The 22,963-nt window shown below is 47.1% G+C and overlaps 1 protein-coding gene across 1 annotated transcript in view; it reads left to right on the top strand.

Annotated features, from left to right (window-relative positions):
* LOC144138388 (retinoid-inducible serine carboxypeptidase-like) overlaps window positions 1-21,416 on the top strand; it is a 45,135-nt gene extending 23,719 nt beyond the window's left edge. The window contains exons 4-13 of the mRNA XM_077670649.1: window positions 4,085-4,240; window positions 8,011-8,085; window positions 8,318-8,428; window positions 8,895-9,023; window positions 9,696-9,792; window positions 10,782-10,895; window positions 16,997-17,059; window positions 18,175-18,252; window positions 19,548-19,702; window positions 21,133-21,416. Coding sequence (XP_077526775.1) covers window positions 4,085-4,240; window positions 8,011-8,085; window positions 8,318-8,428; window positions 8,895-9,023; window positions 9,696-9,792; window positions 10,782-10,895; window positions 16,997-17,059; window positions 18,175-18,252; window positions 19,548-19,702; window positions 21,133-21,198 — 1,044 coding nt within the window. The 3' untranslated portion in view covers window positions 21,199-21,416. The remainder of the gene's footprint in view (window positions 1-4,084; window positions 4,241-8,010; window positions 8,086-8,317; window positions 8,429-8,894; window positions 9,024-9,695; window positions 9,793-10,781; window positions 10,896-16,996; window positions 17,060-18,174; window positions 18,253-19,547; window positions 19,703-21,132) is intronic.
* Window positions 21,417-22,963: the final 1,547 nt, after the last annotated feature.

Raw genomic sequence — 22,963 nt, 5'->3', positions numbered from 1 at the left:
TATGTATGTATGTATGTATGTATGTATGTATGTATGTATGTATGTATGTATGTATGTATGTATGTATGTATGTATGTATGTATGTATGTATGTATGTATGTATGTATGTATGTATGTATGTATGTATGTATGTATGCATGCATGTATGTATGTATGTATGTATGTATGTATACATGCACGTATGTATGTATGTATGCATGCATGTATGTGTATGTATGTATGTATGCATGTATGTATGTATGTATGTGTGCATGTATGTATGTATGTATGTATGTATGTATACATGCACGTATGTATGTGTGTATGTGTGTATGTATGTATGTATGTATGTATGTATGTATGTATGTATGTATGTATGTATGTATGTATGTATGTATGTATGTATGTGCATAATGAATGTACACTTATGCAGGAATCCACCGCAAAGTCTTCAAGGGAGGGAACGAGGCGGCCCATAATGTGGCACGAGGGCTTACTATCCGTGCCGGGGATTGCCTCACCCCTATACCATGGTGCCCGATCCGCGAGTAACCGACTAATCGCCTATCACGACATCGTCGTGCATTACGGCCTCGCCCGCCGCCATTACTCCCCCCCGCTCATCCTGGGCTCACCAACTACTATATCAGGAACGACCCTGGCAACTCTTGCAAACGAATACCCTCGCTTGCCGGGCACTACTCCGTCGCATCTACCCCGTTCAGTCCCCTTCACCGTATTGCCTAGGTCTTTTGGGGCGCCCCCGCCACACTTGTACACACTAGGTGGTGATGCCCCCAAGATCCCTTCCCGTATGCAAATAGCGATGAGCAGTGGGAGCGTGCGCTGGGCAGCTCGGATCTGGACGTGCGAACACTCCTGGGGAGGTATTCTCGTACTTGACCGTTTTGAAAACGTCCGTTTTGCGTCCGTTTTATTGTGACGTACATCCCTATGTAGGCGGGCTTCGGGTTGCCTTTTGCGCAAATGTTTTTGAAAACGCATTTTAAACGACTAAACCAAAGTTAAACTACCTTTTATGTGTTTATTGTTCCGCCAGCGAACCAACAACAGGGCGACGAAAAATCGTCTGCTCCGAAAAGCCGCAGCTCGTAGCTCCCCCGTGCTTACACGGCATCACATCCGGGTGTTTGGTTTTAGCCAATCAGGGCTTGCTCAAAACGGACACCTTTGAAACGGACACAAAACGAAAAAAAAAAAAAACACGAGAATACCGTCTCTGGTCACAGGAGCTGCCACCGTCGCCGCCAGACTTCAACCGGCGACCACCACGCACCGCTAAACCACAGGACTCAATAAAAGTGTCTCTCTCTCCTACGGCATCAGCACGGGTGCCGTCTTTGCTTAAATAACATATTTCGCAGCCTTGTTTGGCAATTTTCCGTTAATAATTGCAAAGATTAAGAAATTCGATAACCGTTCAGTTGCCGATTTTAGAGACGACGTTTTTATATAAGGAAAGTGGAAGCACACAATAACAAGAAGAAAAACCTGTCTTGGCCATTGGTTAGAGGAGCGCGTTCTTAAAGTCTCAAGTCATATTTCAAAGCGGACGGTATATGCAGCTAAATTCTGCATACGCGGACGCGGCGCCGAGTGTACGTTGTACGAGACGCAAACAAGAGAATAAAAAACTGACAGTTTATAGTTAAAACATGTTCCGAAGTTCCGGACGTGCCTGGTCTTGATGTCGGCAGCAAACTCTAAACGTGCATGCGCCGGGGGATGATGGAGGGCCGCCTTGCTGACCCGGCCCTTCCGGCCGTCAACTTCAGCGGCCACAGCACCAGGCCGCCGTGGGATATGTCACTAAAGCTTACCCGAGAAAATGCTTAGGTCGCGAGAACAAGATCTCACGCGTCGGCATTTCCTTTACCGTCCCGGGAACAAAATCCCGGGCGTGAAGGAAATATGACACCCCCGGCTTTTCGCGAGGCACACGACGAGGCTGTGAGATCCCGCACGCGAATACAATAAATTTTAAAAAGACCAAGAACTGGAAGCAAGCCGATCAAGGTCGCGACTTCAGAATCTACCTGCTAACCGAGAGCAACACCAGAGCATCGGTGCCGTCGTTCTTCCGTGTTGTGCCCTAGCTGTCGTACAGCGGAGCTGCTTAGGCTAACTACCCCGTTTCTTTTTGTTTGTTTTTTTTTGCATCCGAAAGTCGAGAAAATCCGCTTCCCTCCTCCCCACACCGGCACGCCTATCTCTCTCTTCTGCTCTGGTTCGCCCCTGGTGCTTCGTATTTTTATACAAGATGGCGTATATTGCCCCCAGAAAAAAAATTGCTCAGGTTTAACACTTCCAAACCTATAGTTATCACGAGCAAAAGCAAAGAATGTGCCCAGTGTTTCGTGAAAGTTTGCCTTTGCTCGAGATTTCACATCCTGCCGTCTAGCTATTTGTACTGGATGACTGAATTCGCCCTTTAGCTTGCTCTGAAAAGCGCACAGAGACAGCCCAGCCGGTACGCCATCGATGGCAAGACTGAGGGACCAAGCGCCGTCGAAGCAGCAGTTAAACCCTCGCCCAGTCACGTGGTTCGCTTGCGCAGAACGCAAGCGAAGCGATAAGAAGGGCGCAGCTTGCGCGCCGGCGGCTGATGGTCAATGCGGCGCGATGAATGACCAACTTTCGCTCTAATATCTTACCAGCAATGCATTTGTGTTTAGAAGTGAAGCTGACCATAAGAAGATCGGTGTAAGCGTGGTTTTTGCAAGCTGGCTTTCACTCATTGTGTGTTGCGCAGTGAAGCCTACACATAAAGGAACAATAGGCGGCAATGCGCGCGGACGCGGCGGCAGGAGGCCACCGACGACGATTGGGCCGCGGACGTTAAACGTAAGCGCGATACCTGTCGGGACCCCGCAAACAACGGGACGAGAAACGCAATACGTTGGCGTGGCTACAACCCCGCTGAACCCAAACCGACAGCGGTGTTTGAGCGGGAGTTTGTGGCCATTCAAAAACCCACAAACCGCTCCGCTGGCCATACACATTCAGAGTGGAATGGTACTGGTACTGAAGTGGAATGGTACTGAAAGCTGTAATGCACTACCTAGCCCAACGGCATATTTTATCCTGATGGCCATGCTTTCATGTAGCTGCGATCACCTTTGCCCGGATTAACACCCTGTTCGCGACTGCCGGCTGTGGACGGCTTTGATATGAAACGCTCTTGGCAGCCCAAGGAGTAAATTCTAACGTTTCTAACGTTTTAATACCCAACCACTAGGGCGGCCAACCACGCATTATCGATGTGGGTATTACCTTATCTAGAACCACTCCTTTTCCGCGATTTTCAAGTAACCGTTTTGACACAGTGGAAGCCCAGGGGCTGAGATCTTTTCAGAGCTTTTCGGTCGACAAACCGGTCTATGGGTAAATGCATTAGCTTTTTGACAGGACGCCATCGGTCACACAAAGAAAGCTGTCGCTTTAAAAAATTCAGTGCCATTCCACTCTGTGAAGGCGGTTGGCCAGCGGAGCTGTTTGTGGAAGTTATTGGTTGGCCACAAACTCCCGCTCAAAACACGTCTTCTCTCTGGGGACGCGTCCAGCGGGGTTGTAGCCACCCTGTTTTCCGCATCACGGTATTCGGTGTCCCGACAGGCATCGCGATTGAAATTGGCGGTCCCCTTCCGCCGTGCTCGCGGGGAGTTGCCTTTATTTTTCTTTATAAGTACGCTTCACTGCGCAACACACAATGTTGGAAAGCCAGCTTACAAAAATTACGATAACACCGACCTTCTAGTGAGCTTCCTTTCTAAACACAAATACATTGCTGGGAAGACAGGGGAAATTTACATCATCGTATATCAAAATACGAAGCACCGGACACGAGCAGGTGGCCGAAGTAAGGAGGGATCGCGACGCCCTAAGGACGGAAAAGAAACGAAGGAGTTAACCTAATCCGCTCCTCTGTTTTAACTGTGGGGGCACGAATTTCGACTTTCCGGTTTTAATAAATAAGATAATCTAGTGTTATGACCAGGTTCTTTACTAAAGATGAACCATGCTGTCATTTGACGCTTAATTAAAAAAGGCGATAGCGAAACCGTTTCGATTTACGGACGCGCAGGTGCGCTTCGCGAACCTGCTATTCGTCGACAACCCCGTCGGCACGGGCTACAGCTACGTGACCAACGAGTCGGCCTACGCCACCAACAACAGCCAGATCGCCGCCGACCTGGTCACCATGACGTCCGTGTTCCTCACCAAGATGCCGGAGTTTCAGGCAAGTAGGACACTTAGGTGCCCGTATAGACCTTTTTAATTTCTTCGTCCTGGGGGCTTCCATTTTGCCAGTGGGCTGTGCTAGCGGATCTGTGATTGGCGCAGTGGACAGGATGATGTAACTGCGCATGCGCAACACAGCCAAGAACATGGCCATGGCCTGATCGTATTAAAGATTAACACATGAAATGGTCTATATCCAGCGGCGGCAGTGCACGTGGCATGACCTGCCAGCATATCGAGATACCGCATTATTCTAACCACTATAGTGTAATTTTGAGTTAGTGTCAAACCATTGGCACTTACATTGTGGGCAACACAATATTTAAGAGAACGTGCGATCGTTCTGGTCCGTGTTAGAAAAGTTTCCGGTTGAACCCTTACACCACAATATCCCCATACTGTGATCGCTAGCTGCAAAACTATTTTGTACGTAGTACTGCTTCATCGTCAGATGTTTTAACGAGGTGAAACTGTTCCAGAGATGGAAATGATCAGACGCTAAGGTCAATCCAAACCTATACCAGACTTAGGTTTGAGAGATTGCTAATCCCCACTGTAGGCTTATTAGGGCGGGGGAGAGTGATCCCCCCTCTTGCCTTCTGCAGATCCTTCCTCCATGTTGAAATATAAGTTATATAACTCTATGTGCAGCAAATTAGGAATGACTACACATATAAAAAATTGCGGCGCTCAAATAAGTTCCCTTGCCCAGTTACCATTGGATACAAATGCTTGCGATATGGCCATGAAAGAATAAAAACCTCCGGCACGCATGCAAATGGGCACGCTTGATGGTGGCATTCTCGTAAAAACAATAAACTAGTGGAGCTACGAAGCTGCGAAAACCTTGCAATTAACCGGCTCGGAAAACAATGCCGGGATTGTTCACTTGCTCCAAGCAGCGCGTGTACACGATTTGTCGAATGCGCTGCGCCTCAACACAGCTAACGATGTAAAGCCTTGTAAGGCCGCCTTGCGGCGACCGCTGCACCCCCCTGGATCGTACAGCGTGTCCCAACAGATGGCGTTGTAGCAGGAGCGGAAAGTTTTCACCACTCGCGGGCGCCGCTAGAGGGTACGATGACGCCAGCGACAGCGCACGCGATGCGCCGTAATGCGCGCTCTCTTAATACACGTGTAACGGATGCGGTGCCATGTGTCTGCGCCAGCCACACTTGTCTTTCCAATCTCCGATGCGAACAGGGCCCGATAACGCTTTCGCGTTACACCCTGAAAGGAGAACAATTTTCTTCGCCTCAATACTCCGTGGGCATGCAGTGATGCACCCTTTACAGGCCACTCTGTTCGTTTTCGGCGGATACGAGTTTTTTTTTTTTTTGTTATTATTATTGCGCAATTTTGCCGCAGGGTATAAGTAACAAGGTTTACCTGCTGCGACACTACTACTACAGCTCAGGCCTTGAAAAACAACCCAATCTGCAGTTAATAGTTCACACCTGGAAGGTACTTGCTGATAGCAGGACGACGACAACTGAGGGCCACATCTCCTTCAACGTGCGCTGAAATATCGCACATGGCGTTTTATTTTTGCCACCAGTAGAACAGTAGCAGCTCCGGCGATGGTACCTGAAGGATTTTTTAGATTTATTTTACCAGTAGAACAGTACCAACTCCGGCGACGGTACCTGAAAGATTTGGGGAATTTTTATATGTACACGCGAGGAAAATAAGTGGGCACGGAGTAAGAACAAGACAGGAGGGGAAACGATGCTTACCAAGGCAGCCAGATGATGTCACAAGCGCTTGGCCTAGGTTAAAGGGGTCATGCAGACAAAACACAAGCTTGGTTCATAGGAAAGATTCCCTCTTTAGAACCATACTTACGCCACTTTCAACGCAAACTTCGCTCAAATAAGCTATATAATTAGGAAAAAAGAGTACGGTCATGCGACTCACTAGCTCTGTGAGCTCGGGAGTTCATGGGCACAGTTGACGCTACGGGATAACTGTCGGAGGCCATGCTCAATGTACAGAGCCTCAACGCACACCAGCTGGACGTTGCCGGAGACAACGTCCTCACAGGAGTACACCCGCTTATCTTGTGCGAAACTTGGACCTCGCGCCCTGTCGAATTACCGGGCTACAGGTGCGGGGTGCACAAGAAGCGGGAAGGCCAGCGTGCCACTGGCGTCGCCGTCTACATCAAAGAAAGAGGACACATTGCCCTCTGCACGACACGCGCTGCACTCATCCATGACGACGACTCCATCGATGCTAGTGTTGATACTTGCAACATAGGTGGCATCTGCGCAGTGTACATGCGCATCGACTACACGCCACTGCTGGTGGTAGCTACTTATGCTACTTTATCGTTTTGCTGCCTCGTTTTTACTTGATGAATTTCCCGCACTATATCCTATGACGTAATATGCCCAGCTGTGCGATTGGCTGAAGATGGCAAACGCAAGTTAGGCAGGTCTTATATAAGCTTGCCGAACGAGCTGATTGCACTTAAGTGTAATACATGTTCATTTTATAGCAGCAAGTGGTGAAACAGTAGAAGTTACCAAAGTACATGCAAACATAGAAGTACCACTGTGTACTGCTGTGGGTACTGCACGGACTATGTTATAGCTGCACAGCAGTGCAGCGCTTTGGGGTTGTCTCAGACGATACTAGCAGATTGGCGTAAGCAACATTGTCTTCCGTGACCCTATCTGTTGAACATAGCCCATGTTTTACGAAAAGATTACTACCTACCGTAACAAAAACACGGCAGACGCAAATACAGCCAAAAACAAAGCAAAGGCGAATAGCGGTGCGGAGCAGTATGGTAGCGCCATCTAATAAGACTGACGGTAAATGAGGCTCCGCAGTCTGCGGCAGACTGAACAGCGCACTTGGTTCGCTTGAAGACCCATCCATGCGACATCTCGAAACACACGGAAGCATTAAAATTTTAACTTAAATTGATTAATTTCTTAGTGAATAAAGCATCACTTGCTGCCAGAAAAGCACACTGGGGCCGCTATGAAACACCAAATCTTTCAAATAAAACAAATTTGTATTTTGTCTGCCCAGCAGCATCTGTCATGCTGCTGGCTTTTCTTTGCGATATTATCTAGTTGCTCACCAGAGCCTGCCACAATGGGCCGTTTTGCACCTTATATGTGCTCCGCATTAGTGGGTCAACCCCAGTGCTAAGTGCAAATTATCACTTTATTGAACTCATCATTCCCGCAGCACACAGTAAGACGAATAATCTTTTTACGCCTTCAATAAAAGAAGCGTTTATGTCCAGTCAGTGCCGGATGTCCAAGGGATATATATTCAGACAAATTATCAAAAGTTAATTTCTGTACCTTTTTCATGCCCCAACCACCAATGAGTGCGATTCGTTGCTAGCATGTTATCTGTCAGCGTTATTAGTGGCTGGTTGTACACTTGTATAATTTCTCTAGTTTTATTGTTTCCGTGCATACTGCCTGGTTGTTGCTTTTAGATTGACATACAAAACGCATATGCATGAACATTACCTAGAGGCCGCAAATGGCTTTGGTGCGTGTGCTTGTCCATTGTGACAACCAAGTCAATTAGTGAACAAACGTCTGTTCAGTGGAACAGCCATCCAGCTGTACTCAATGACCAAGCATGTGCCTTTAATCTGTTTGCTTTCTCGAACGAAATGATTAAAATAAGCATGATCTTGCGCAAAAGCTTCTCCCTCTCCACAATAAAGGGAACAATCTAGTCTTGAAATGACCCAAAAACCAATAAGTTTTTGTTGTGTCCTTTGTGTCCCTGCAGAATGTGCCCTTGTACATCTTCAGCGAGTCTTACGGGGGCAAGATGGCTGCCGAATTTGCACTGGCCCTGCACAAGGTAAGGTGACCCAAAGCACGAAGAGTCTCCAACTAGCACAGAAGGTGACGGAACTTGCAACGCTTTTGCTTGAAACACAATTGCAGTTACACTTTTGTGGAAACACAACTGTGGTTACACTTTTCTCGGCTTTTTCCACTTGCTGGTAAAGTGGCAGATGTGCAAAGCTTCGCAATGGGTATGAGTGGTTTCCGCATCCTGTGTATAACGACTACCACATTGGGAAACACAGGCCCAGGCCAGTGGCAAGGTCTCGTGCAAGTTGGCCGGAGTTGCACTGGGAGACGGCTGGCTTTCGCCTCTCGACTCTACGTCCACGTGGGGACAGTACCTCTACACCATGGTGAGTCTTAATAGGAGCGCATGTGCTGGTATGTGATGCTTACAAGCGCCAACTTGACGCAAGCAAAATCCACCGAACGGGCCCCAGTAACAACTAACCACGCACTTCAACGCAACGTTGCATGGACAGCAATCGCAATGATGTCAGATTAATGCAAATGTCTGAGCTTTTGTGCTTTACATGTTCCTCATGAATATCAATCTTGAGGGCTAGGCTCTCGCGATTCCCTTCCCACTCCACTGCATGGTGAAGAGGGATCGCAGTGTCACCTCTCAAATGGAACGACGGCGCGCATCATCCTACACTGCTACTTACTCATTTGCTGCCGTCTCTGGTACAGGTCATTTTGTGAAAGTATGCGATGCCTCTTCTATGAGCCCCTGCAAGGCACATCAGTGAAAGTGGTAAAGAAAACCGGTAGCAATTAAAACGTGTATCAGCGCATCTCAGACATTGATCACTGCAGTCTTTCCTGGACAAGTCCAACCTGCTGACGCTGAACCAGGTGGTGAGCGAGATCCGACAGGCCCTGGTCGCAGGACAGGGGGCCAAGGCCACCCACCTCTGGGCTGCGGCTGAGGATCTCGTCGAACAAGTACGTGTACACAGACCAAGCACACGCCAGAGCTACCAGTGGTCTGTCTTTTTCCCCCTCTGTAATGGAGCGAGTGAGAGTCCATTTCTAGTATGAACGTGCTGATAGCATAGAAAACTCGATTTTGCCCATTTCTGTGAAGCCTTTCGCTATTGAAAAAGGCCAAACCATCCCACTGGTGCAAATATTTTTTTCTAGCTGGATTACTGAACCAGAAATTTCTTCTAGCTAGAAATATTTAAATAGGCTAAATTTCTGGCTATATACTGGAAATTGCTTCTAGCTCATTTCTAGCTGGATTTCTGTTCTGGCTGGCACCTATTACTTCAAGCATGCTTCATGCTAGCATTTGTCAGTCCAGCTGGATGGAAAAAAACGTGCAAGCTGGAAATAATATTCTCTAGCTGGACTAAGAATTTTTCTAGTTAGAAGCTGTCGATTCCGGCTAGAACCTATAAATCTAGTCAGAATTGAAGCTGGAAGTTGCGATTTCTTGCTAGACATACCCCTTTCGTTTTCACGAGGGAATATATGCAGCTTTCTTTACGGTTCTGTGAGGAGTGGCCAAACTACTCAGCTGGTGCAAACTTTTTCATACTTATTGTTGTAACATTGCTGCCTAGCAACTGATTGTTGTCATGCATAATTTCAAAGACCAAATCTACTTTCCAGCTGACCAATGGTGTCGACTGGTACAACATCCTACAGCCACAAGTTGATGAGGTGGCTGCGGCTAGTCCGCTCTCTCTGGCCGACGACCACCCACTCAGTGCGTATAATTAGTGTAATTTGCACCTCCTAAACCAGTTAAGTGTCCGCGCTGCCTGGTATCACTGTCATGTCGTGGAGATGATGTAATCTGCGCTACATGAAACTGGCTCAAAACACAGATATATATGTATATATATATATACACGTGATTGTAGATTAAAACACTTGATAATCAGTGCTTGTCTTCCCCTTTCTTCGGTTCGCATGTTTTTGAGCTGTTTTAAGGTATGAACTTTCACCAACTTGCCCAATTTGATGTTACTCAGCAAAACAAGACTTGTGGCAAGATGGGGTCAATAGTTATGGTACAAAATGTTTCCTGGGAAGTGATTTGATAGATGTGCTAGCAAACAAGATTTGGGTTTAGGAAAGGCCATTTTAACGGTTACTAATTAAGAAAATATTTAGAAATGTAAGCCATTCTCTAGTTTCCTTAACGAATAAATTTAAGCACAAACCATAACCCATACCGGAGTATGCTACCACCACAGGAGTTGCTTTTGCCCTATTCCAAAACCACATTTGCGCGTCATTATAGTGCATTTAAATGTCTCATGAACACCCTACATTGTTATACCAATTTTTAAATTTTTTACTAACCTTTCACTCATTTTTTTTTGGCCCCACAAAGACTCTCCGTAATGCATGACTCGGCATTTTCTTCCTTTTTAAAATGGAAGCTCCGTTACAATACACCTTTCAAGGTCATTCATCGTGTCCGACCTTCAGCAGCTGGAGCGCAAGCTCACCTTTCTTATCGCCTCGCCTACGCTTGATTGCTCAGCACCGCGGCTAGGCTGTCTGTGCAAGCTCTTCAGCGCAAGCGAAAGGCTGAATCCAATCATCCAGTAGATAAAGCTAGACGGCAGGCTACGAAATCTCGAGCAAAGGCCAACTTTCACCAAACATCGTGTGCATGGCCTTTGGTTTTATCATGATTACCAGGTTCAGAAGTGCTAAACCTGAGCCTTTTTTTTTCTTCCCCAGAGCGCTCCTTCAGCCGGCATGTGGCACACTTCTACAATGGCACCCTCTCACAGCTCATGAACGGACCAATCAGGGAGAAGCTGGGGACCATCCCCAAGAACGTCACGTGGGGAGGTAAGGGCACCCGCCTGCATCGCATGCGCAGTCCTGGAGGAATGGGACTCCAGCAAAGTGGCACACCTGGATGTCAACACACGCATGCATTTTGATGTTGCTCTTTATGCATGGAATCGCCTGCTTTTTCTGACTTACCGTCGCTTTTGCGGTAGTTTATAAACAGATGAACTGCAAAAAAATTACGAAAACGACTTGTGCCAAGTTCAATATACTCACAGTAACGCACTCTGCGCTGTATGGAGGTGTATATATATATATATAGGGAGCAGTTGAAATTTTGAAGATGGTAGAGAACACAAGAAAAGAAAACTTTAAACAAGGTAAAAGCACGATTGTTGCCAACGTTTCAGCAAAGAGACTTGCTTTCGTCAGGGAGACTTGCTTTCATCATGGCCCTGACGAAAGCAAGTCTCTTTGCTGAAACGTTGGCAACCATCGTGCTTTTACCTTGTTCAAAGTTTTCTTATACACACATATATATATATATATATATATATATATATATATATATATAGATATATATATATATATATATATATTCTGGTATTCTGGAGGTCGTGGGTTCGGATCCCCACCCGGCGGGCATTTTTTCACCACTTTCTTTTCGACTAAAAAAATTCATCTCTTTCTATGACCCACCACAACCTCCCCTTTGCTTTCCGAGGTTTTCCTGACAGTCAACCCTTATTTTCTATATATATATATATATATATATATATATATATATATATATATATATATATATATATAACACAGAAATAAGGGTTGGCAGTCGAGAAAACCTCGGAAAGCAAAGGGGAGGATGTGGTAGATCATTGAAACAGATTAAGAATTTGGAAAGAAAGAAAGAAAGTGAAGAAAAAATGCCCGCCAGGTGGGATCCGAACCCACGACCTCCAGAATACCGGTCTGGTGCGATAACCACTACGCTACCAGCGGGGCGATTTTCCCATTCACTTTCTGGGGTATTTATGTTAGGTATGTTTGTTTCCTGTGCTTGGGGGTGGTAGCCAGCGCCATTCGGACTAATCGGGGTGAAGGGGACCTTCTTTTTAACCCCCGGGTCGTGACTCGAGTGTCTACGACATGTCCAGAGTGGTCGACCAGCTTTGAACCCTCTTAAGCTCCCTTTGGCAACAAGACTGCCAGAACAGAGGCCCTCGCTATGCATGTAGCGAATCAGAATAGGAAATGAGGGGCTCGTTGAAAATAACACAGAAATAAGGGTTGGCAGTCGAGAAAACCTCGGAAAGCAAAGGGGAGGATGTGGTAGATCATTGAAACAGATTAAGAATTTGGAAAGAAAGAAAGAAAGTGAAGAAAAAATGCCCGCCAGGTGGGATCCGAACCCACGACCTCCAGAATACCGGTCTGGTGCGATAACCACTACGCTACCAGCGGGGCGATTTTCCCATTCACTTTCTGGGGTATTTATGTTAGGTATGTTTGTTTCCTGTGCTTGGGGGTGGTAGCCAGCGCCATTCGGACTAATCGGGGTGAAGGGGACCTTCTTTTTAACCTCCGGGTCGTGACTCGAGTGTCTACGACATGTCCAGAGTGGTCGACCAGCTTTGAACCCTCTTAAGCTCCCTTTGGCAACAAGACTGCCAGAACAGAGGCCCTCGCTATGCATGTAGCGAATCAGAATAGGAAATGAGGGGCTCGTTGAAAATAACACAGAAATAAGGGTTGGCAGTCGAGAAAACCTCGGAAAGCAAAGGGGAGGATGTGGTAGATCATTGAAACAGATTAAGAATTTGGAAAGAAAGAAAGAAAGTGAAGAAAAAGCTATATAGCCAGCTATATATATATATAGCTAAAAAGCCAGCTATATATATATATAGCTGGCTGCGGTGATGAAGCGCAGGGTCATCACTTTTAAGTCGTACCATAGTATACGCCTCGAGCTTCGCGATCGCTGCGCCGCCTGCCGCCGCTTCTCCGCGGCGTTGACGGGATGTGCGCTGCGTAGCTGATAGGGGCTCGTGCAGTGTTTTGGTTCTGTTTCGCTTCTTTTCGCCTTTCCGCGCCCTAAAAAAAACTTGTTATGGTGATGTCTGTAAGCAAAGAGTACGTTTAGGTCACTTAAAAAGCAGCTGCATCTTCGTAGAGCACGCGATCGCCTGCAAGAGCTATCCCAGGACGCGGTTCTGCGCGCATCGTCGCCGCTCTTCAGGGCGTCGGCGACAGTAGCAGCATATCACCCCTGTCACCTCCAAATACGTCCGGCACAAATGAATTCTACTGTCACTTTGTTTAGACCTGATACTGGCACAGTGAGAGGGTGGCTTCATTTTGCAGCGTGGTCAACGAATGTGGCTTCGTTTCGAATATATACTACGTCGCAGAAAAATATTTTTCGGGGATGTGATTAGCCAATCCCGAACAATAACTTATGCCTTTTATAAGAATATAAACCATGCTAAACTATTAAGTATATCCCAAGCCTGTACGTCGTTAAATATGTGCCCACGTACACGCCTTATAGCAAGAACCAAGGCAATCTAATATGAAACCACAGGAAAATACATGTTGTGCAAGGGCGGAAGAAACATAATAGCTCTAACGGAAATGAAAAAAAAAAAAAATACGTTGCAGCTTCTCACATGCTAAAGCCGTCCGTTGAAACTTAAGCCAGGTAGGGCTCACCAGACCAACTATATGGGAGTGAGTGAGTGAGTGAGTGAGTGAGTGAGTGAGTGAGTGAGTGAGTGAGTAAACATTTATTTCGGAAAACTGGGTGAGGGTAAAGAGGGTGTTAAAGAAGACGGGCAAGGGCGGCCATCCTAGTCCGGTAGGCCACGTGCCACGGCCGCTGACCTAGCCCGTTCGACCAGTGCAGCCTGGGCCTTGAGCTTGCCGCTGCGCAGCACGCAGTCCCACTGCTCATAGGTTGGGTGGGTGGGGGGTGAAGGGATAGAAGGGCACTGCCACACCAAATGGAGTGTTAATGCACTGATATTTCGCGAGACATTGGGGGGGGGGGGGGTATAGGAGGCGGACGCTGTGTACAAATGCGGGGCGGAATCAAGCAATGAACGTTTTAGTAATCAAACACACAAATCTCGCGTTCAGTGTCGTTTTGTTTTTCGACTCCAACTAACAGCTGATCGTTCGGCGGACGCATTCTTGAAGTATACAGGGTAGGCAGTTCACAAGCGATGAAAGGTGTCGTTGGAAGAGTGTGGTACGTAATAAGGCCCTCTGATTTCATTTTCTCCTTTATTCTGCAGGTTCCTTGTGCCATGTGACCACATTTTGAAGCGTTTAGTGGACGCCGATTATATTCTAAGCCCGTCTGCGCGCTGCTCGCAGAGGATTTATGTAACATATGAATGTTTGCGGCCGCTCACCACACGACAAGACGACTACTCTTTGTCTTGTGCTGATCCCCGAGTATAATTCTACACTATCCGTCGTACTTACGTTGCATATTCCCGAAATGAACACACACTGGCTTGTAAATGGTGGTAATCATAATGTGAGGTATATTTAGGGTTGTTCGTTTTCGGGTTTTATATTTTTTCAAATTCGGGGGGTAAAAATCGGGCGGTATTTTTCAAACTGATATTCGGGGAAAAATCGGGTTTTTTGCGAAACCATTCCTTACTTCGGGTTTTTTCGGGTTAAATATACGGTTGTACTTATCAGAACTTACACTGAGCTTATCAAAACGTATCACGGGCTTTTTAAGTATAACACGTTAAATTTGGTGTTTCAAGCTGGTAATTGGGACAGACACCAGAGTATTATAGCAAATACAGTATACTACCCGAAATTTTGTGTTTGTTTGAAAATGAATCAGTGGTGTTTGAAAATGAATGAATCAGTAAACATTGACTCTTAGAAATTATACATTTTATTCTCGAAAATCTGGTCATCGATTTTTTACACGTCCTTGTTGACATACATTATCATCTGCATGCGCAACATGTCAGTGACCCTTTTTAGAAGTTCTTCGAAAAAGAGCAATACCACAATTTCCAGAATTTTGCTGCTCCTGTCAAAACAGGATTTTGAGTGCAGTGGCTTCTTTCCCTGCTTTTGTGGCCATTCGAAAGGAGATATCACCAGCTGCGTGATGCGCGGGGGAGGAAGGACACCACGCACGGCTCTCAGCAGGGCCGACCGACGAGCGCGTCTAAGTCACCGTGACGGAGGCTGGCTGAAGAATAGCGATAATAATGCGGGTTGGAACCCACGCTGGTAAAAAAACCTGTACACAAAACGTCTTCGTCGCTCAATCTCTCCCCCACCGACTGGTCACCCGTCCCTTCCGCGTGAAATTCTTGGAAGCAGGTGCACATACCCGAGACTAATCTGCAGTGGGCAAAGGGGCAGATTTCTTTGCTTTTCTTTCACCCTAAATTTGTTCACAATGTACTCGAAGCGTGGCCGGCCTCAAACGTGTTTCCCACTTTCTTCTGCAAGCATTTTTTTTAGGAGGGGGGGGGGGGGTGCATGTACACCCTCACGGCGACCTGTCTAGAAAGCGTGGATAAAAACTGCAGCGCTACTCTCCAAGCAGCAGGGTGAAATGCACCCGTTTGTTTGTGAGCGGGGCGCCAGGAGAGAACGGCAGACCGTCAACTCACGATTGTGCAGATCGCTACAGGGAGGTTTATTCGGGGAGAAATCGGGTTTAACCCGATTCTCCTGAAACTTGTTCGGGGTGCAAGAATCGGGTAAAATCGGGTTTTACCCGAAAACGAACAACCCTAGGTATATTGTAACTGGCATGCTGTCAGGTATGAGTGTTCCACTGAATATGTCAGCGCACGAAACTGATTTACATCGTAGTGTATACCCGCAGCATGGACATTTGAGGAACCGGTGGTCACGGAGGTCACACACGGTGGTCACGGTGGTCACACACCTGGCGTTTATACAGACCGAATATACCACACTAAGGTCGCGTCAGAAACATTTACACTCTCGGAAAGCCACCCCATTTGCGAACGGAGTGACTGCTCCACATAAACATGGATTTCCAACGCCCGCAAACGCTAAATCTCACTCGAACATGCCGCAAAAGCAGCGGCGGCAGTGGGGAGCAGGACGGAGACTCCCGCGCCTGCTTTCGAAACGGGCCGCTAGGGGGATTTCAGTGGCGCCCCTACAGGCCGCGCTCGAGACGTTTGCAGTCTTGTTCAGTTCAAGCTGAACTGAAGTGCAAATAAAATTATATCAAGTTTTAGATGTATCCGTTGACGACAGTGCCACCATCAACGAAAATGCAATGTGCAATGTGCCTAGATGGGGCACTAGCAACTCTGCTTTAGTTGCATGCGAGACTCTAAATATAAAAAAATAAACTTAAGACAGCAGCAGAAGCACTTGCACAGCTCAAACTGCACACTCACTACATTACAACTACGCTCGCAAGTATGGGAGAAGCTTGTGTTGATTGACTGTGGGATTTAATGCTCCGACGCTTCACAGGCGATGAGGCACGCCGTAGTGGAGGGTTCCGGATTAATTTTGACCACCAGGGGACCTTTAACGTGCGCCGAAATCTCGCACACACGGGCGTTTTCGCTTGTCGCCTTTATCAGAAAAGCGGCTGGAAATCGAACCCGCGTCCTTGGGCTTACCGGCACAACACCATAGTTACTGAGCCACCAAGGAGGGCTGGGCCACTTGTGTCTCGGTATACACAGTACCGAATACCGTGTTTTTGCGTGTATAAGCCGCCCCTGCATATAATCCGCACACCCACTTTCAGCCCGCCGGAATAGGAAAAAAAAAAAAATCCTCGCGTATTATCTGCACATTTGATACAGGGAAGGCTGCACCAAAGCTACTGTTCAAGCAACACATCACATACTATGTAGACAGAAAAAGCGTATATTTAGCAAGTAGAATACAATGGCTGGGGAATTCACCGTTACTTCATCTGTTCTTCTCAATGCCTCGATTCTTTGTGTGAAGTTTGCTTACAAGTTGGTGTCATTGTTATCAGGACAAAGCCGTCTTTCTGATAAATCAAACTTGTATCTTGTCTTCATGAGCCCTTTGGAAGAGTTAAGTAGCCAGGACGACGTAGACACAGCGTACAGATGGTGTCAACAGAAGACACTCGCACACCCCATGCGCAGGGCAGGCCGGCGGGGTGTTCAAGGCTCTTCAGGCAGACTTCATGCTTCCGGCCGTCAAAACAGGTAAGCTCCAGCGGAACTTGAGATGCCGTCAGTCTGAAGTTGAAACACACGGCTAATGGTCTCAGCAGAACATGCCTCTGTATTACGGAATTCTCAAACTTGACGTGCTTAGGCACTCAAAACTGCCGCAGCAGTTGTACTAACTACTGCCAGCTGCAAATTACATCGAGGCTAAAGCCCAAAAGTCCAAAGTTCCCCACTCGGCAAAAAACTGTCATCGTTGTCCGGCCAAGAAAATGGCCGCTACTTTATGGAGTAAACAAAAATTTCAAAGCCCCTTCGTCTTAAGGACAAAGGTTGTTCAAACGCAAAAATTTCTTCGGCCACAAACCAAAACAAATCCAAGTCCAATCTCTCGAGAGATTCGTTCACTGTCGTCCGAGTTCGGATTTTGATGATGATGATGGCATTGAAGGGTTCAGCACATACCCACCCAGGGGGATTGGCCAGGGATAAAGTGTTGACCGCACTTGTTTTTGCTGTGCATTTGTGGAAACCCATTGTGTGAGTTGACTTTCCTACAGTGCGTTTTGGACATAACGATTTGGATTTTGGAGTTTTGAAGACATTGGCTTTCGGCCAGCGGAAGCTTTATGTTCTAACCATCTGTCACTTCCCCACAATCATCATCAGAGATAGCTGGCTTTCCTGCAGTGAATTTTGGGATGTCAGCATAAACGAGGCAAAGATAGCTTCGCTTTAAAAACACCCACGTGAGCCAATAAGATTCGAACACGGGTCCCCACTCTAGCAGCGCGATGCACTACCACCACGCCAACACAATGAGTTTCCATTTAAATTATTCGAGATACATCCCCACTTAGACGATTGGCCAGGAATTGCAAGCTCTTCACAAAACTGTGGTTAGGGAATGTAAAAGTACTAGTAGAATGGTGCGTGCCACACGACACAAAAACGATTTATTGTAAAGTTAATTTAAATCAATGCCGAGCTTTAACTTCCAAAGCACGTAAGCACTGCAGGCTGTAGAGCAACCAAGACATTTCTAGTCATTTCAAGAGTTTGTGTTTATTACCTGTGTGCAATATCTGCACTTTGAGGTGCCATACTAGCACTTTTTGACATCATGTGTCTTACCATGTTCTTTACTCCAGTTGATAGATTGCTGAACGAAACCGATGTCAGGGTGGCGGTGTACAGCGGTCAGCTGGATCTCATCGTGGATGCCTTGGGTAAGCCAGTAACAACTGTGTTTTGTGCTGAACTTGTCACACTGTCATAATTCGCGGTTATAAACAATTGGACTAGTATAGTTCAGCTACTTGGTTGAAACCCGAGTTGTTCAGAGCTGTGAAACTTGATCCTCGCAAGCGCAGTGCATCAAAACGTGACCTATAATCTTTCTACTTGAAAAAATTTCAGATCCGCCTGCCATTTGTTGACCGAAAGATGAACCAACTAACAATATGATTGATTGATTGATTGATTGTGGGGTTTAATGCGCCAACGCAACGCAGGCGATGAGGCGCGCCGTAGTGGAGGGCTCCGGATTAATTTTGACCACCTGGGGATCTTTATCGTGCGCCGAAATCTCGTACACACGGGCGTTTTTGCTTTTCGCCTCCATCAGAAAAGCGGCTGCTGCGGCCGGGAATCGAACCCGCGACCTCGTGCTCAGCAGCGCAACGCCTTAGCCACTGAGCCACCGCGGCGGGTAACTAACAATATGTGAATGTGTAGCACACTGCCTAAAAGAAGTCCCACGACGTGAATTTCATTCCAGTTGTATTTTCAGCAGTCGCCGACAACCCCTAAATAGCACACTGCAAGCAAAGCTTATTCTTCCTAAAAACAAAACAGGCAATTACCAAAGGCGGGAAAGCAGGGGGTTGCAAGTGGGCTTCACGTTTTGCAACTGGCATGTTTCAAACACAATATTAACTAGAGACAAATTCACCAAAAAATAAACGACTGGTTGCAATTTTATCCTCAGTACATGTCAGCGCAGGGGGCCATTGAGACTGTTTAATGAGATATAGTGAGTCTTTTGGTGGAAATTTGGCGTTTGTGCACTGCACACGACTAGATGTGCCTGCAAGCATTTGCGGGCACATCTAGTTGATTAATTGATTGTAGGGTTTAACGCGCCAACGCAACGCAGGCAATGAGGCGCGCCGTAGTGGAGGGCTCCGGATTAATTCGGACCACCTGGGGATCTTTAACGTGCACCGAAATCTCGTACACACGGGCGTTTTTGCTTTCCGCCTCCATCAGAAAAGCGGCGGCGGCGGCCGGGAATCGAACCCGCGACCTCGTGCTCAGCAGCGCAAGGGCACATCTAGTTCCCAGCAGTGGCGGACCCTTCAGGGCTCCAACCAATTGGTCCCATTGTTCATCTATGGTTTCCTACTCTCCTCCTTTGCCCCATTAGCTGCTGTAGTGTGTCACACTTCATTCCAGCAGTCGATTCGGGGCCGCGGTCGCTTGTGCACGAAAGGTTGAGTGTGGAGTCTATGTTCTTCCGCAGGCACGCTTCAGTGGATGGAGCAGCTCAAGTGGGCGGGCATGAAGGAGTTCCAGGCGACAGCCAAGGCGCCCATGGAGGTCGACTCGGCTACTGTCGGCTACTACAAGACCTTCAAGACGCTCACCCTCTACTGGGTCCTCAAGGCAGGGCACATGGTACGTTCATGCTCCATGGCCTTCGTGCACCACTCCTAGTGGCTTTTTATTTAAGCGCGGCCAGCAAATCAAAGCCCTCCAACCCTAATTAGAACATGTCAATTTCAGCGTACTTCTTATTCCATTCCATACATGAGCACTTCTCACGGTCTAAGCATTACTAGGCGGTGTCCGAGGCTTTTCGGTCAGCACCATTTTTCTCAATGCCATTGCAATATAGAAATTTCACCATTACTGTTCTAAGCTGCCACACCTTTGTACGGATATAGGATGTCCCACAAGATCGACCCAAACATCACAGGGGTTATCCTTCAACTACCAAGTTAGCAGTGTGCAACAACTGTTTTCAGCACTATTTATTCACTCGGCAGCACGCATTTCACAGCAAAGCTGTACAAGGACAGGCTCCGACTAAACTTGTAGTCACCGACAAAGCAGCCTAGAAAAAATTGGCGAAACCTGCACTAAGTCGCGCAAAGCTTCAACCACAGAGGCTGGAGGATTTCTATGTGAGCAATGAGGGCAATACGCAATGAGCATGTGAGCAATACGCAATGTGAGCAATGAGGGCAATATGTGAGCAATACGCACCACAACGCATTGCATTAAATTTGAAATTGCTTATTTACGTGTTCCGTCACCGCTTTTCACTGTGGTAGTAGTAGTAGCCATTGTCGTATTCATCTATACCGTCGTCTTCCTCACACGATTGTCCGCAGGCTTTCACATGTCTCCCCAAGTGGAACGCGTCAGCACGCGCTAGAACGGGCGTCTGTTGTACGAGCCGTGTTATGCTTCCCCTTGAGGCGCAAACACGTGAACTCGCTTTCTGGGCATTTTTTTGCGAGCGCCACGTGCAAGCGTGGACGACACCGGGTGCTCCCGTAAGGCGCTAACTCGTGTGCGCGATAAACAGCGGGAGTAACTATGACCCAGATTTTGACGACTCGCACCGCAACACATTACGGCCAGCAACAGCAGCTTCGCAGTTGCTGAAAAATTTTTGCCTTCAGGACTAGCATAGAATGCTTTGTAGCCCTCAATCTAATGAAGGTATCTCAGAGGAAATCGTACTCAAATTAGCAACAGCAGTTGTATCATCATGCAGAGTTTTATGTTGAGTAAAGTTGTAAAAATTGCAGCATTCACTCATGCTTACACAAAATGGCTGCGGCATTTGTGCTGTTGAAACTACCCGCAGAACAAATTGCACGATAATTGGCCACTATGACTAACATTACACACTTCTGCTTTTCCCAACTATGCAATTCACAGCGAGGTGGTATAACATTGCTGAATTCCCCTCTGCTGCCCTAATACATCTTCACAGCGGTGGAAGGGCTCTAAATTTTAAAGAAACGTCAGAGAAATGAAACTCATTTTCAAGAACCGATTATACTTACGGCTATGTGCCTATTTTCTTCACGCAGGTACCAGCAGATGCACCACTGGCGGCACAATCGATGGCTCGCCACATCACCCTGGGCAAATGGTGACCACCAACTACCCTCACTATCAGAACAATGCCACCACCATGGCACTGGATGTTGCCAAACATCACTATGGTGGCACATCTCACGAGTCCCAACATTAGTGGGCTAGACAAGTGACAAGACTTACCACATTTGCTTGTGAATAAGTATGTACAGTAGTCCCAATTCAAGATATGATGCATTCAATAAACGCGCAAGCAAATCAAACGCTTTTACAGAAACAGATGTTCATAAAAATTTTGACTCCGACATGGTTTTAAACAGCAAGACTATTCAAGTGCTCCGCAACACTTCCACACGCAATACTTTTTTAGGTGCATGAATTCTGTCACCCCCCGCACTAATGAGGAAGGCAACGATGCAGGAGCACGTTTCTCAGAGATTTTTACGGCAGGCATAGTAGACTAACATAGCTCCATGCCAGTCAGACCCTACAAAAAAAACAGTCACACAGACACCACAAATTCAAAGAAAAAGTCCTACATCTCTTTATTACGACAGTCACCAGATACCACACCTTCTGGAATCACGCACATACAAAAACGTTGCAGGGGCAGCCCGCTGGTTGCCACTGGTACAATCGTCCGCTGGAGACATGTCTTCGGCAAAACACAAGCCGGATTCAAGACGGTCGGTGGTGCTCTTCAAGGGCGTTGTCACCTCCCCACGCTGCTAGGGAAGACTTCTTACCGAAAAACAGACAACACGTAACCAGCAACAAAAAATACTTCCCCACTAACATCCATCGGAAAGAAGAGGCCTTTGTTACGGGAACGCCAAGAGCGCTGTGGCTGAGTGTCCCTATTTTTAACTGTGTGCACGAAACGGTCCCAGAGTGGAGGCTATGTGGAGTTTTTGAGTGAAAAAGGAGCCTGATGTCGACAATTTGCCTTTATTCTAGAGAAGCTGCAACAGCGCTTCTCCTTTCCCCCCCCCCAATGCACTTTTAGTGGTCTGTAATGCGCAAAGCAGGGAAGACGTGAAACGGTGAGAGTACGATCAACTAAAGTGACGAGAGGTAAAGACTTCCACCTTGTTTATCCCAGCCCAATGAGAAACCGCAGCATGGGAGAGGCCTGTTCAAACTTCGTGGCAAAATTAACTGAACCTAAAGGTGGCACAGGTAGTTCGGCATGCTGACACAAGCTCATTATGAGCGACAGTGCAAAGTGTTGAAATGGGGACAAGAATCACTTATGACAGGCACAAAATATGAAAGACAGCTGGCAGATGTCTCCGCAAGCTTTACAGCCGAAGGTTTTCGCATTTCCCACAACCAGCTTGAATTCGCTGCCGGCAACTTTGAGTGCAACATTACATAAAATTTTGATAAAACTGTGCATAATTGTGTACGAGAGCCCTAAGGGAGCAAGGCAGGATGAGCAAACACTCAGCCAAAACGCTCGTTGAAGCTTGCAGCGCTCCGTTCGGCGGCAAGGCGTGCAACCGGACCCGGTGAATCGAATGTGTTGGAACTGCCTTCAGAAAAGAGGAAGGTGCCTTTGAAGTACAAAACCACAACTGATTGGTAGCACACAGTAAGGGGGTGAAACGGATACGTGCCCTGTCAAGCGATTCAGAAACTCCAGGTCACCAGCTTTTTCTAGGGAACGGAACAAAAGCCCTTTGCCGACACCAGATTTCACGCAAGTACTTTCCGCACTAACCTGTCACGGAGTTCCGTGCTTCGCCATGGTGACAACCACAATGCAGCAATGTTTAGGTTTCTTCTCCACGAATTTATAACCTTGATTTCCTCGGGGTTTAG

Source organism: Haemaphysalis longicornis, unplaced genomic scaffold, assembly GCF_048455015.1.
Source record: "Haemaphysalis longicornis isolate Haplotype H1 unplaced genomic scaffold, Haemaphysalis longicornis Haplotype H1 scaffold_5, whole genome shotgun sequence".
Lineage (NCBI taxonomy): Eukaryota > Metazoa > Arthropoda > Arachnida > Ixodida > Ixodidae > Haemaphysalis > Haemaphysalis longicornis.
This window is presented reverse-complemented; position numbering and strand designations above follow the sequence as displayed.